The 13,527-nt window shown below is 55.6% G+C and overlaps 6 protein-coding genes across 6 annotated transcripts; 3 read left to right on the top strand and 3 right to left on the bottom strand.

Annotated features, from left to right (window-relative positions):
* Nucleotides 1-138: 138 nt before the first annotated feature.
* LTR77_008228 (uncharacterized protein) lies at nucleotides 139-1,858 on the bottom strand (the record flags this gene model as incomplete). Its single annotated transcript, XM_064805461.1, has 4 exons — nucleotides 139-427; nucleotides 488-678; nucleotides 750-1,660; nucleotides 1,720-1,858. 4 exons carry the CDS (start codon nucleotides 1,856-1,858, stop codon nucleotides 139-141), a joined length of 1,530 nt encoding a protein of 509 aa, XP_064656566.1.
* A 350-nt stretch (nucleotides 1,859-2,208) lies between these two features.
* On the top strand, nucleotides 2,209-2,497 carry LTR77_008227 (uncharacterized protein; the record flags this gene model as incomplete). Its single annotated transcript, XM_064805460.1, has 2 exons — nucleotides 2,209-2,269; nucleotides 2,319-2,497. The coding sequence occupies 2 exons, from the start codon at nucleotides 2,209-2,211 to the stop codon at nucleotides 2,495-2,497; spliced, it is 240 nt and encodes a 79-aa protein (XP_064656565.1).
* Nucleotides 2,498-2,761: 264 nt separating this feature from the next.
* On the bottom strand, nucleotides 2,762-5,611 carry YSH1 (endoribonuclease ysh1; the record flags this gene model as incomplete). Its single annotated transcript, XM_064805459.1, has 2 exons — nucleotides 2,762-5,057; nucleotides 5,358-5,611. The coding sequence occupies 2 exons, from the start codon at nucleotides 5,609-5,611 to the stop codon at nucleotides 2,762-2,764; spliced, it is 2,550 nt and encodes an 849-aa protein (XP_064656564.1).
* Nucleotides 5,612-5,815: 204 nt separating this feature from the next.
* Nucleotides 5,816-8,027, top strand: LTR77_008225 (uncharacterized protein; the record flags this gene model as incomplete). The annotated part of the gene is made up of 2 exons (XM_064805458.1): nucleotides 5,816-6,061; nucleotides 6,129-8,027. The coding sequence occupies 2 exons, from the start codon at nucleotides 5,816-5,818 to the stop codon at nucleotides 8,025-8,027; spliced, it is 2,145 nt and encodes a 714-aa protein (XP_064656563.1).
* A 230-nt stretch (nucleotides 8,028-8,257) lies between these two features.
* LTR77_008224 (uncharacterized protein) lies at nucleotides 8,258-9,553 on the bottom strand (the record flags this gene model as incomplete). Its single annotated transcript, XM_064805457.1, has 2 exons — nucleotides 8,258-8,730; nucleotides 8,827-9,553. 2 exons carry the CDS (start codon nucleotides 9,551-9,553, stop codon nucleotides 8,258-8,260), a joined length of 1,200 nt encoding a protein of 399 aa, XP_064656562.1.
* Nucleotides 9,554-12,151: 2,598 nt separating this feature from the next.
* Nucleotides 12,152-13,472, top strand: LTR77_008223 (uncharacterized protein; the record flags this gene model as incomplete). Its single annotated transcript, XM_064805456.1, has 2 exons — nucleotides 12,152-13,187; nucleotides 13,243-13,472. 2 exons carry the CDS (start codon nucleotides 12,152-12,154, stop codon nucleotides 13,470-13,472), a joined length of 1,266 nt encoding a protein of 421 aa, XP_064656561.1.
* Nucleotides 13,473-13,527: the final 55 nt, after the last annotated feature.

Here is a 13,527-nt window from a genome sequence, read left to right as displayed (position 1 = left end):
ACTAATGCTTCTATCCAATACTCTCGTCCGTCTATTGTCTATCTTAACTACAAGACCGAGCGCTCTCGGACCATGGCCGCTTCAAGCTTTCGTCTGTCTGTTTATAGTCAGACACACCACGACTGCCACAGAGCTTCGTTACTGGCCTTCAAGCTGATGCACCGGAGTGTCGCCAATTTCCTCCATCTTGTCCTCCAGCATTCTTGTCATCTTCTTCAGCACAGCTTGATAATCTGCCTCTCCGTACACATTGAAAAGCTCCAGCGGATCCTTCTCACAGTCGAACAGCTCCCACTCCTTCTCGCTCTCCCCTCCAGGCCGGGCGCCTGCCACGCCCAGAGCTTCTTTATACCAGTAGATAAGCTTGTACCGTTGATCGCGCACTCCGTAGTGTGCTCGAGCCTCGTGAATGATATCATTGTCCATCCTACAGACAGCAGGGCAGAGTGATTAGCGAATGCCTTAGAGATAGTATAGTTTTGCCTACCAATAGCGGTGGTATGCAACTTGTTGCCACTTCGGAGGAGTAGCACCGCGAAGAAGCGAGCGGAAGGACAGCCCTTGCATGTAGCTGGGGATCCGCGAGTTTGCAAAATCCAGAAACGTTGGCGCGAAATCAACGTTGCAGATGATGTCGTTGCATGTTGAGCCGGCGGCTATCTCCGTTGGATATCGAATCTGCTTGCAGCGTCAGCTACTCGACTGAACGGATTTATGGAGATGGCGGGGCAAGAGCGTTATCAACTCACCAGGAACGGCATCTGGAAAGACTCCTCGTACATGAAGCGCTTGTCAAACCACCCATGTTCTCCCAGAAAAAAGCCTTGGTCCGAAGTGTAAATGACAACCGTATCTTTGGCAAGATCGTTCTTGTCCAGGTAATCCAGCGTTCGACCGACGTTGTCGTCAATTGATTGAATCGTACGCAGGTACCTCTGCATGTAACGTTGGAACTTGAACTCGGATAGTTCTTTCTCACTGCCAAAACGATAGACTGTCCCCGTGTCTTTGTCGATCAGCTTCGTTGCATTCGCCGGGACCTTGCGCTGAGCATCGCCGAAGTCCAGCGAGACCTTTGATCCCACTCGTGCACCTCCATCCGGCTGAACAAGGCCTAGGTCCTGGTAGGTCATGTCTTCAGCTACTCGCATTTTCGCCGCTTTCGCCGCCTTCGCTCTGTTCTTGTAATCGTCGTTGTAGGTCTCTGGAATTCGCACGGGATCGGTATAGAGGTCTTTATGCTTATCGTCACATTCCCAAGTCCGATGAGGCGCCTTGTGATGGCACATCAGGAAGAATGGCTTGGCAGACTCTCGACCTTGTTCGATCCAGTCCAAAGACTTTTCCGTAATAATGTCAGTGACGTAGCCTTGCTCGACGGTGCTTCCTTCGGGATTATGGAATGTCGGATCCCAGTATTCACCTTGGCCTGGCAGTACTGACCACTCATCGAAGCCTGTAGGCTCATGACGACTGCCTTCTCCCAGATGCCACTTGCCAAACATGGCGGTACGATACCCAGCAGAAGATCGAAGATGCTTGGCCACATTCGGGAGATGCTTGTTGATGGAGTCGTCCAAAGTCATAACGCCGTTGACATGGTTGTGAGTTCCGGTCAAAATGGCTGCTCTTGATGGTGTGCATATAGAATTGGTAACGTCTGTGCAACAGGTTCAGTGGCCGGCTAACGCATCTCTAGAGCTCACTTTATTCACTAACAGCAATGGTTGAAGAGCATCCCTTCGGTAGCCAGCCGATCGATATTCGGCGTTTGGTTGATACCGGTACCATAGCAACTGATTGCTTTTGAGGCATGGTCATCAGCCATGATAAAGATGATGTTAGGACTTCGCGCCATGGTTGGAGATAATGTAGTCGACCGTCGAGGTGTTCGATGGCGCGATCAAATGCGATCCTCAAGCAGAGTCCAGAGGGCTGTTCGCATTGAGAGCGAGTTAGAGTGCATGTGCAAGACTTCTTTCCTACCTCATTTTCCTGCGCTTGCTGTCGTCCCACAGGAACAATGAGCATCGGATGTCGGTGGTGGAGACGGTTGTCGGGCGGCCCACATCTTTGGAGTAACCACCGAAATGGAGGCGTGCTGAGGGCTCCGCGAGCCTGCAAAGGCTCAGCCCTGCGTTGGAGGCCAATGCAGTCTTCTGCAAGCGGGTCTCATTGGAGAAGTGCCGAAGGTGAGAGGATGCAGCCATGTCAAAGACTGATCCCCAGCACTCCATAGACCTTGCTGGGTCCGATCAAAAGCGCTCTGGTAAGCAACGTCAGTATGTATGCATAACAAGGCCTTGATAACATACCAGTGGCCTCTCGCATGAGCACTCGAGTCATCGCGAGAGCTACGGTCAGTAAGAGCAAGTTACGACGCCGTGTCAAGGTTATGCTCCAAGGATGCGGCGGTGTACAATTAGCCGCATCCTACTTCTACGTGGAGTACTCGATTAGCTCCTCGACCCGAGCTGGCGAGATGCTGATGGTGTAGAAGTTGTTGAGAAAGTGTGAGAGTCAAAGGCATAGATGTTAGTACTCTCAAGCTTCAGACTAAGGTACGCTTTGCTTGGTATGCCAGGTCTCAAAATCGTTTGACTAGTAAACTACAGTCCGCGTATACCGAGAAGCAGACGATAGGAAGACGCTCTAACCGCAGTGTCATCATGCTCTCGGAATGACCCGGCGCATGCCACTGCCACACCACCACCCTCCTCGCCAACAACGCCGTTTCACCTCCATCCCACCGAGACGCCTTCTACTGCCAAAGCGGCTGTATAGTTTGCATGGACCGCTCTGTGACCGCACGCACTCTGTCCGCAAAACTCTTATGCCCACACTCGACCTCCAGATGCTCCAACCATACCTTCGCCACCATCTTGTCCACCGAGATCTGTATCCCTGGGACTGGAATGCCCACGCCGTGCAGTCGTGCAAGCTCAGTGGCTGCAGCCTTCTCGCGGCCGACATCGTCTCCTTCTTCTGCTGACCCATTGAGCTCAGGAAGCTTCGGCTCGGCGATAGGCTGGATGGCCTGCTCGCCGAACTGCGCTTCGAGGAACATGAAGAGCCGGTTGAGCTTGGTTTCTGGATCGAGATTGGCGAACGGGTTCTTGCCCGGCTTCTTCCCATTCGTATCTGCTTCGCCCACCCCGTTCGGTGCTTTGACCTCCGTAGAGTCGCCGAAGGGATCATACTCGTCGCTGTGCTCATGGCCATGGCTATGCAGCTTACTGCTCTGCTTCACAGCCGCCGGTGACGACTCAAGCGTCAGCAGTACCGCCATGACCGCGTCAGCGATTCCATCGTTTGTAGCATTGCCCTCCCACTCGAGCTCGACCTCTCCTCCTTGACGGCAGATGAGGCGCACAGCGCCGCCCATGACTTCGAAGACTGTGTCGTCTTGACGCGGGACCTCTTCATCGGCATCTTCCACCTTCTCGTGACCTATGCTGTTCCCATTTGTCATGTGCTTGTCGGCAACCACAGTCACAGTTCCGAAAGTGCCTTCGAGAGCCCATCTGATCAGCTCGGTGCCGGCAGCAGCAAGGGTGAGTCGCTGGCGGCAGATGATCGTCGTGGTGGTCAGTCCAGCATACTCCCGAAGATCTTCCGGCGCCATGAGCGAAAGCTTGAAGTCGTTCTGCACCAGCACTCCACTGACCACTTGCTGCTCAGCTTCCTTCCTTCTCTTCGCCTCACCCTCGCCATCCTCGTCGTCTCCCTCTTCAGACTTCGGCGGCGTTGGCAACGGCTGCACCCGACTCGCCAGTCTCCCCACCACCCTGGCAACCTTCTCTCTCCTGAACGGTATCCGCACCTCCTCGCAGTTCGCAGGCGAGTACACCTTGAACTTCTGCAGACTCAGCAAGCGCGACTTGAAGCGGTTCATGTTGTGCTTCTCTCCATGCACAAGGATGACCACAGGCGCATTGACCTCTTCCACAAAGATCCTGTTCTCTTGGCCGTCGACGTGGGCAGCGAACGAGAACTCTTCCACTTTGCAACGCCGCTGGATCATCTGCTGGTCGTCGCCGCCTGGACCTCGCTTTCCGAGTAAGCCTTGCCCTTGCTGGCGTCCGGTCATGATGGCTGGGATGGTGTCGGGGTTGGTCTGGATGGTCCGTGCCATAGTGCCTTCGACATTGTAGCCGGTGATGATGACAGCATTCTTGTCATTCGGTGCCCAACGCTCCAGCAAGCTCCGGCTCACACCGTTCTGCAGCATGCCTGGACTCGCCAACATCACGCATCCGCCGATGTCTTCAAACTTCTCGAGTCCGCGCAGACTGCGGATGAACTTGAAGTCCCACGGCCCTTGTCCCGTCCCAGCCTGCGACGCTTGGAACTTCTTTCGTATGTTGTCGTTCATGGCGTCGATGTAGGTCTGATATACGATCATGCACTTCCGCGCCAGCGCACTTGCGTAGTAGATCGGGTACTGTTGGTACTCCGGATGCCGTGCCCAGTAGTCCTCTAGGATCAGCATGAGCTCCTGGGCGTTTCCGATGGCAGGAACAGGAAGCAGGCATCGTCCGCCACCGCCCACAATCCTGGTGATGGACTTCATTAAAGCGGCTTCTCTCTCGCTGCGTGGGATGGAAGTGCTGACGCCGAATGTCGATTCGGTGATCAAGCAGTCGACTTTGACGTTTGGTGGGACGGCGGCAGGGATGAGATGGCGGTCGTTCTCGCGGGAGTAGTCGCCGGTAAACATGACGTTCAGGCCTGCGATCTCGATGAGGTACATGCATGCTCCCAGGACGTGGCCAGCGGGATACGGGGTAAAGCGGATTCCATTATGGGTGTGGGTGGTGTTGAAGCTAATGGTGTTGATCAGAGGCAGAGTGGAGAGGATGTCTTGTTCGCTGAAGAGCTGGTTGACGTAGCCATCCGCACTGCCGGCTCCAGAAGTATGTGTGTTTTGAACGCGGACCGAGTCCTGCATCATCCATTTGTAGATGGCTTTGGTGGGATGGGTCATGTAGACCTTGCCGGCGAAGTTGGTCTTGCTGAGGACGTAGGGCAAGGAAGCGGCGTGATCCATGTGGAAGCTAGGAAACCGATGTGTTAGTCGACTGCGAAGTTGGTGCTGGGACGTCTTTGCTCTTCCTGCTAATCTACCATGGCTAGTTACCGCAGCTCAGCAAGAAAAGGGAGGTGGGCTGGTCGGAGAAAAGGTTTGAATACGATGGCTATGTACACTGCTACGTCATGTCGTTCGCCGCAGTGAGCTGAGAACCAGGCGTAGGTGGAACATTAGGAAAAAGATAAGGGGAAGGGTAGCGCTGCGCTGCGGTGACTGCCATGTTGTTCATCCATCCTGGTCACCACCGCTGATAGAGAAGACTTACTGGGTTACGAGAAGTATATCCACGGTGCTGAGATCGAATTCGTCGTAGAAAGGTAGCACCGCCAGCCCTTCTAACGCTGGGTGTACACCCGCGTCCAGCATCACGGTCTTCCCTTTGTACTGGATAATGTGACATGATCGCCCCACCTCGTTTCCTCCGCCCAGCGCCAGGAACATGAGCTCATCACTTGGGTCGACGGGTTCATCGTCTTCTGGCGCGGCGTTCATTGCCGCGTGGGGGCGCTTTGTGGCCATCGTGAAGGAGTCGGGCGCGCTGGGCGCTCTACACGTGTAGTGGGCTCAGATCGGTCGTCGGGTTATCGCAAATGCCTCAGGGGTCATGCAGTAGAGAGCGATTCCGCGTGTCGTTCGACTATAGCATTGGTTGATGGTTGTTGCGAAGAGGTGATGTGTGAGTGAAGAAGCTCGCGCTGTCAAGCTGGAAGTGCAGGGCAGGTGATGTTGAAAGCTCGGTCTTGGCAGACAACGGAACGAGCCGAGACCTCCTCCGTCATTTCACGCTTCACTGCTGTCAACTCCACCAGCAAGACAGAAGTGGAGGCCATATTCCGCAGCGATCACGACCGCGACATCAAACATACCACCGCCGTCATCTACAGCTTGGCCACTGTCTTCGACTGGACATCTCAGCGACACCACCACTGCGACGGATGGGCTCGTGAAGGCAGGGACGGGGGCTTCCACGTGAGGAGGCGCACACGTTGCGCGCTCATCCTCCGCAACGGGACATCGACCTTGATATCGGCGCCAGCATCCTCGCGAAGACTTCAGCATCGCGAAGATGTCGTACTCGATGTCACCACAGCAGCAGGCGCCGCCGAGACCATATTCACCATATCAGAATGCGGCTTCACCCAGCAACGCGGCCCCGTATGGACCCCCTCCCGCTAAGCGTCAGAGGACATCACCGGATCCTCGATCACCACCGAACGGCGCACCATCATATGCACATCCGCCTCACGGAATGCCTCACGCGAACAGCTATGGAAACCCATACGCCCCTCCACAAGCTCAGTCACCGTACGGCACACCCGGCGGCTATGCGGCGAGCCCGCAAAGCGCCTTCAACACTCCTCAAGCGTATCACAACCAGCCAGTCTCATGGCAGTCGCAACCTGGAACACCACTCTCGGCAGGAGGGCCAGTACAATACGGCATGCGTCAAAACAGCCCACCGCAAACACATTCACGCGAGATGATGCCACCACCTCCGCGACCGAACAAGGAAGAGCGCGAAGACAAAGTCGGCTTTGAAGATCTAAGTGATAGCTTGTTTGGCAGCGGCATCAACCTCAAAGACGAGGAAAACTACATGTACAACGTGTACAACAACCGTCAGCCAGAAAGTTTCAGCACGAACCAAAACACCTCTTTCGGGAGCAGTATCCCGAGCGGGGGCAACAGCTTCAACTTACTGACGCAAGGCACATCTTTTGGAAGCCAGGACGCCTTTGCCGGGACGATGAGTCAGTCGATGTCGCAGGATGATATTGAGGTTGCGCACCGGAGAAAGAGAGAGGAGGCAGCAAAGGCGCTGGCAGAGAGGAGACAGCACCATCTGAACAACCAGTTCTTGCTCGGCAACAATCTGCGGAAAAGAATGGACAGGTTAGGGCGGGAGCAGGGCGTGAGGGTGAATATGGAGGGTGTGTTCGTGCGACAGCCAGACACAGCTGCCATGGTGAATGAGGACAAGAAAGAAGGCATTGTTGCTGACAGAGTGACAGGAGTGAAGCATGATCATCGGCCAGATAGCTTGGTCAACCAGGGCACTGCCTTCGAGACCATAGCGAGTCTGGTAAGCCTGGCTGCTGGGGAGCGGCTGCGAGGTCTGCTAGGAGAGGCGTACACCCTGTCTCGAGCGAGGCAGTACGGCGATCATGGGCGGGTCGTACCACTAGAGTTTGCGGACATCGCGGAAGGAGAAGGCAAGAAGACGGATGCGACCGTCGTGCCACAGAATGTGACCGGCTCGCAATGGGACAAAGCTCCCAACACTGGCGATTCTGCAACACCACAACCGCAACGTACTGTGTCTTTCCAAGGCAGCCTCAATGCTCAACTGCGCGCCCTTGCCGAGCGAGATCGAGACGCCGAAGCTGCTCGCCTGAAGAAGCGCGAAGCGCGCAAGCGAGCCGCCGAAGCCGCAGCAAGCGGCGAAACAGGCGCGCTGGCAGACGACGTCCCGACGACCAATGGCGCTCCTGCAGATACCGCCGCACCTCTCAAGATGACGAAGAAGGAAGCAGCGAAACAAGCCAAGGAGAAGAATTCCTCCACCGACGCCCAGATGCACAGTACCACCAACGCGACTGCCGCGATGATGACAGGTTTGAAGCCGCGATTCAAGTGGATGCAAGGCGCTGCAGCAAATATGCCCACCAACCGCTTCGCTAAGCCTTCTAGCGGGCCCGCCAGTGGGACCGCGACACCTGGTGCACCTAGTGCTGGACCTTCTGCAGGGGACGCGACAGTACCGAGCAATACTGGACCGGTGGCGCCGGGCAGTGGCCTGCCGCAGTGGGGCGATTGGAGTGAGCAGAGCAGTCCGGGGATTGAGATCAGGGACTGGGTGTTTGTGCTTGAGAGGGACGGGAAGGAGCGGAAGGCTCTGGAGTTGGCGAGAAACAAGATGGGCAGAGAGAACTGAGCTTTGATATGGGAAAGTCGTCGGAGGATGCATAGCGTGGCTGCTTTTGAAGACTGTGGTTCTTGGGAAGCGAAGGAGTTCGGCGGTCTGCATTCTTCCATTTCACGGGAAAAGGGGTAAAGGGGGGCTTGAGATTGGATCTCGGAGCAACTGACAAGGTGTCAAGGAAGACTTGGTGCCATTCTTTTCTGCAAGTGTATGCATATACCGAATACCACAACAAGCTATCATCATCGATTACTTCCTGCTTCTTCTTCTTCCTGCTCTAGCCCGAACTCCAGCTCCGCGTATAGGGGTACGTGGTCGCTTGGACCGCGCTCTTGGACAGTCTCATGCATCCCAGCTGCTTTGAGGTTGCTTTGAAGGGATCTTGAGATGAGGATCAGGTCGACGCGGTCGCAGCTCTCTCCGAACGGCTTGGTGCGCGGGTAGTAAGTATAGCTTCGCTGGGTTGGGTGGAGAGAGCGGAAGGTGTCTACCATGCCCAGGCTGGCTGGTTTGCTAGCGGTAGAGTTTGAGGGAGCGTCTTCGCCATCCGGCTCTTCCTCTGATGTCTGCTCTGGTCGAGAAGCGGATGGAGGTTGAGCCTGCAACGATGGGTCCGCAAGAAACCTCGCCTCGAAGTCTGCGCGGTTAATGCAGTGCTGTTTTGGGAAGGTACGTAGATTGGGATGCCCGTCTAGCGGCGTGCGGGCGATGTTTACTGCACGTCAGGTCAGCGTCCATTCCTTCGATTATTTGCAGTGTTGTCAGTGCGGTGAGGTCGAACGAAGCACACTCGATCAATGCACCGACTTACCATCACCGGCAACGATCGTCCCCCCGAAGCCATCGGCTTCAAGTTGCCGAATCTCGGCCTGCAGCAGCTCGTGTACCCGAAGTTTCCGATCGTGGCGCGTGCCGATGACTTCTCCTGATGTTGGGTCCTTGTAGGGATTGTCTGTGCCGTTAACGGCGTAGACGTTGATGAGTGCAAGTTTCGGGATGCCGGCGTTTGCACGTGTCTCAATGACGAGGAACCGGCCTTCCGTGTCCCAATCTACTTGACGTATTCTGTCGATGTAACGCTTGCGAAAGTCTGTGCGTATGATGCTGCAGACACCATATACTTTTCTGCCAAACCCACGAGCGTTGTGTTTGTCGCTGGGGAAACAGAAGTGTGATTCGTAGTCAGCAGCATCGTCCGGCTCATCAGGCTGCCTTTTGACGGCCTTCTCCATGCCACGAATCGTAGCAGCATCGTCAGGATTAATCTTGACTTCTTGTACGAAAAGAAGGGTCGGCCAACCACGGCGGCGGAGGAAATCTCTCAGGGACGCCTTGCCTGCGCTCTGGCCAGCATCACCACTGCTACCAGCAGCCTTGAAGTACGATGCAACTGACGGCTGTAGAAAGGGCCCAATGCCATTGACATTCCAACTGTAGACTTTGAGGCTCTGTCCGTGTGGCTCGCTGATTGGACGTTTCCGCTTCCTCGATCCGGGCGGTGATATGGCTCTCTCCTGGATCGACTTCTGTGCGGACATCGCGACACGCTTGTGGACTTCTCGAATATTCCGCACGTGACCGAGTTCTGCAAGAAAGCGGAGACTCATATACTGGTCAGTGTCGCTGTTCTCGAGTGACGATTGAAATCTTCCTCCCTCCCATACTTATGTCCCGCTCCCCTCATGTGAAGTCAGGTCGAACGCGTCGCACAAGATCACGTGTGGTGCACTCACTTCGATGGCAGCAAAGGCAGAGGAGCCGGGAGACGCCCATTCACGGCCCGAACATGTCGGATGGCAGCAGACGGATTTGTGACGACTCTAAGGCCGAACAGTCGAAGGCTGCCGATTGCCACTAAACCGGAGAACCGAATATTGGTCACGCCAGCCGGCTGTCCGAATGATGATTGCTAGATCTCTGGACGATATGGAGTTGACGCCGCGAGAACCACGGATCGAGTAGCTTTCCACAGATCGAAACACGTCGGGACTTTTGGACAAGATTGCCTCAGTGGCGTTGGCTCCATTCTGTTCGCCAAGACCCATTGCGATCGGGAGCTCCGCTGACGACTCCTTCTTGAGCCGGCAACACTGAGCATCCTCCACAACGGCAACTCGCGGTTACTTCAATCAAAAGCGTCATCAGTGGTGATATGTTGAGTGGATAGGAGCCGGTCCTCCCGCCGTCGGCCTTCTGCTGGACCCCGAAGTGCTGCCGGGGGATAGAAGCCGAGCAAAGCACTCGCGGTCATTCGCTGTCTTCCTCCGAGGCATGGGACTGGAGAAGCAACCCGCTATCGTCACCATGCCCGCGACGGCCAGCCATGGGTGCCACGGCGAAGGTCATCCACTCACTCCTTCGTCTAGGCTACCACCGATCCCGGACCCCAATCTACTTATGGGTCATGGTAGACCATGACAAATGATGCTGCAGAAGACTGGGCTCGCCTTGCCCATTGACATGTCTGATTGGTGTTAGGAACCAATTGCAGCAGGGCTATTCATAACGATGAGTGGCTACGCGGAGCGCTGAAGTCGGCATCGAAGGTGGTGCTTTCGCGGAGGCTGTAGCATGCAGCGACGATCCTCTGCAAGACGGGGTCTCGACCACCTTGGAAGCTTCGAAGCGTGCTCCGTGATCTTCCAACACGGGATCGTCCCGTGAGGCTCACCAGCTCACGTTAGCATTCACTCCACTGCTTGACGAACTTCTGCGGGCTACTACTAGGCGCCTTGATCGCCCTCGCCGAACTTGCTACCTGCTCGGTATGCCGGGCTGTGGAATACTCAGGGCACTGCAGGATTTCTCTTGCATTGACCTGCCTGCCTGGGGACTCAAGCAGTGCGGGCAGAGGCTGTCCACAATGCAGACTTGACTTTTCCCGGTGCCACCGAGTTGGGAGCCCTATCATGCCTCCGGGTATTCTGCAGCTTGGTCACAGCATCCTGCGGCGCCGATCGTGTTATAACGGCTGACCCAGCGAGCAGGCTCGGTCTTCAATTAGTCGCATGATCTAGTACCTAGATTGCAAGATCGTGCAGGCGGCACATTCCCACCCACTCCCGACCTTTTTCATGGCACATGTTGCTACGATCTGCAGAAGCTGTTCAATCTAGGGAAGGGTTGTCCAGGGGCCACGATCACCTGCCACTTTCGTGCAGCTATCGCACTGCTCTTTCCGTACCGGCACTGCAGGCTCTCAACAGCTATCTCAGAGCACTCACGGTGGGGAGGCCTGCTGCTCGGGCATCAATATGCCTTGGAATCCTCACTGAATTGGTCGGAGACAGGTGGCTAAACGGGAGGTAGTACAGCAGCCTTGGGATGTGAAGGAACACCGCCCTGCTCAACGCACGACCACAATACTCCTTGGACATGGGCAACTAATCACACCTGTGTGGATGGCAGGACCACGAAAGCACATAGCTGTCCTGGCGAGAACTGTCCATCTCCTTCGGCTTCCCGACCATGCTCAGTGTCCGGACCGATCAGTGAGTTGGCTAGTCCGAAGCCTAACTGACCCATCGTTGGCCGTGAACATAAGACCACTGCGCTCTATAATTGGTCGGAGCATGTGGGCATTTCGCGCACAAGCGGCTCATCAACCCTGAAGATGATAGGGTTATCCACAAGTACGGGACCTCAGTGCAGCTTTCCTGTGCTAAACGGCGGCGGTCATCCCGACCGGTCTGTCACAGCTGCCCTTCGCCTCATGTTCCCTGTGAGAAGCCACATGTATAAGTGAGGCATCAGAGTAGCGGTACAAGAGTTGGATAGAACTGGCTTACTTCCATTCAATGAGCGTGTGTTATTCGACATGACTTCAACAGCACCACTTATGAACGATGGCAATGTCGTCGATGGAGGTCATGACGATCTAACACCAACAACACCAAAAGGTCACATCCATGGCACCAATTCTGCTGTACTTCATCGATCGTTACACCACGACCCCTTGAGGGTTGTGTCTGTCAAGGGTAACTATCTTCGTCTCGACAACGGTCAGAGCATTTTTGATGCGACCGGAGGAGCAGCAGTGGCATGCCTGGGTCATGGGGACGAACGGTACGAAGTTTCGATTTTGTATCAGACCCGCGCTGACAGCGAGTAGAGTCAAGAAAGCTTTAATTGATCAAATGGACGAAGTGGACTACTGCCATTCCCTCTTCTACGGGACGAAGGCCGCAGAGGACCTTGCCAACCTCCTAATCGAGAGCACATACGGTGAAATGGCGAAAGCCTTTGTCATCAGCAGTGGCAGTGAAGCAATTGAAGCAGCCCTGAAACTCGCCCGACAGTACCACATCGAGAAGAGGCCAAGCGAGCCGCAGCGCTGTCACTTCATCGCTCGACAGCAGAGCTATCACGGAACGACTCTCGGAGCACTGGCCGTGGGAGGTCACGTCGCTCGTCGAGCGCTTTACGAGCCCATGCTGAGTACGGCTAACAGTCGTGTCAGCCCATGCTACACCTACCGCGGCAAGCAATCTGTCATTGAGTCAGAAGCCGGCTATATTCAACGACTGGAATCAGAACTTGATGCAGAGTTTCAACGAGTGGGCCCTCAGAACGTGGCCGCTTTCATAGCTGAGCCGGTCGTTGGCGCTGCACTGGGCTGTGTCCCTGCCATCAAGGGCTACTTCCAGGCAATGCGACGAGTCTGTGACAAATACGGCGCCTTGCTGATAATGGACGAGATCATGTGCGGTTGCGGACGCGTCGGTCCAGAGCCGACAGACCGCTATCCCAACCCCCTTCACGCCTGGCAAGACCCTTTGATAGGTGTTGTGCCGGACATCATGACCATTGGCAAGGGGCTGGGGGGAGGCTATCAACCTGTCGCCGCAACCTTGGCGAACCACAAGGTCGTCGACGTCCTCTTCAACGGCACAGGAGCGTTCAGCCACGGCCAAACGTACCAGGGCCATCCAATCGCTTGCCGCGCGGCTGTTGAGGTCCAGCGGATCATCCGAGACGACAATCTCGTTGCCAATGTACGCAAACAGGGAGCGCTCCTAAGCAAACTGCTGAAGGAGAAAGTGGGCAGTCACGGGGCCGTCGGCGACATACGAGGCAAAGGTCTGTTCTGGGGCATCGAATTCGTCTCGAACAAGAGTGCGAAGACGCCGTATGAGCCTTCCGAGGCCATTGCGATGGGGGTTCATGAGCTTGGTATGCTTGCTCTTCCTAGTCGTGACCTTGAACAGAATACTGACACCCCTCACAGCAATGCGCGAGCCCTTCAACATCAGCCTGTACCCTGGCTCTGGCACCGTCGACGGCCGGCGGGGCGACCACATCATCATCGCGCCGGCCTACAACGTGACCGAGGAGGAGATCCGATCGATTGTCGATACGACGGCGTCCGTAGTGAAGCAATTCTTCCGCCAGTATGTCGACAGACCTGCTTTGCGTAGCGGAGAGCGTCCAGCGGTGTCAGACCAAGGGAAGCGATGATGTCCATTCAGACTTCGGAGGCCTTGAGAAGTGAACAGGGAGCGTTGTCCACAAC

Source organism: Saxophila tyrrhenica, assembly GCF_035928015.1.
Source record: "Saxophila tyrrhenica strain CCFEE 5935 chromosome Unknown scaffold_13, whole genome shotgun sequence".
NCBI lineage: Eukaryota > Fungi > Ascomycota > Dothideomycetes > Mycosphaerellales > Extremaceae > Saxophila > Saxophila tyrrhenica.
This window is presented reverse-complemented; position numbering and strand designations above follow the sequence as displayed.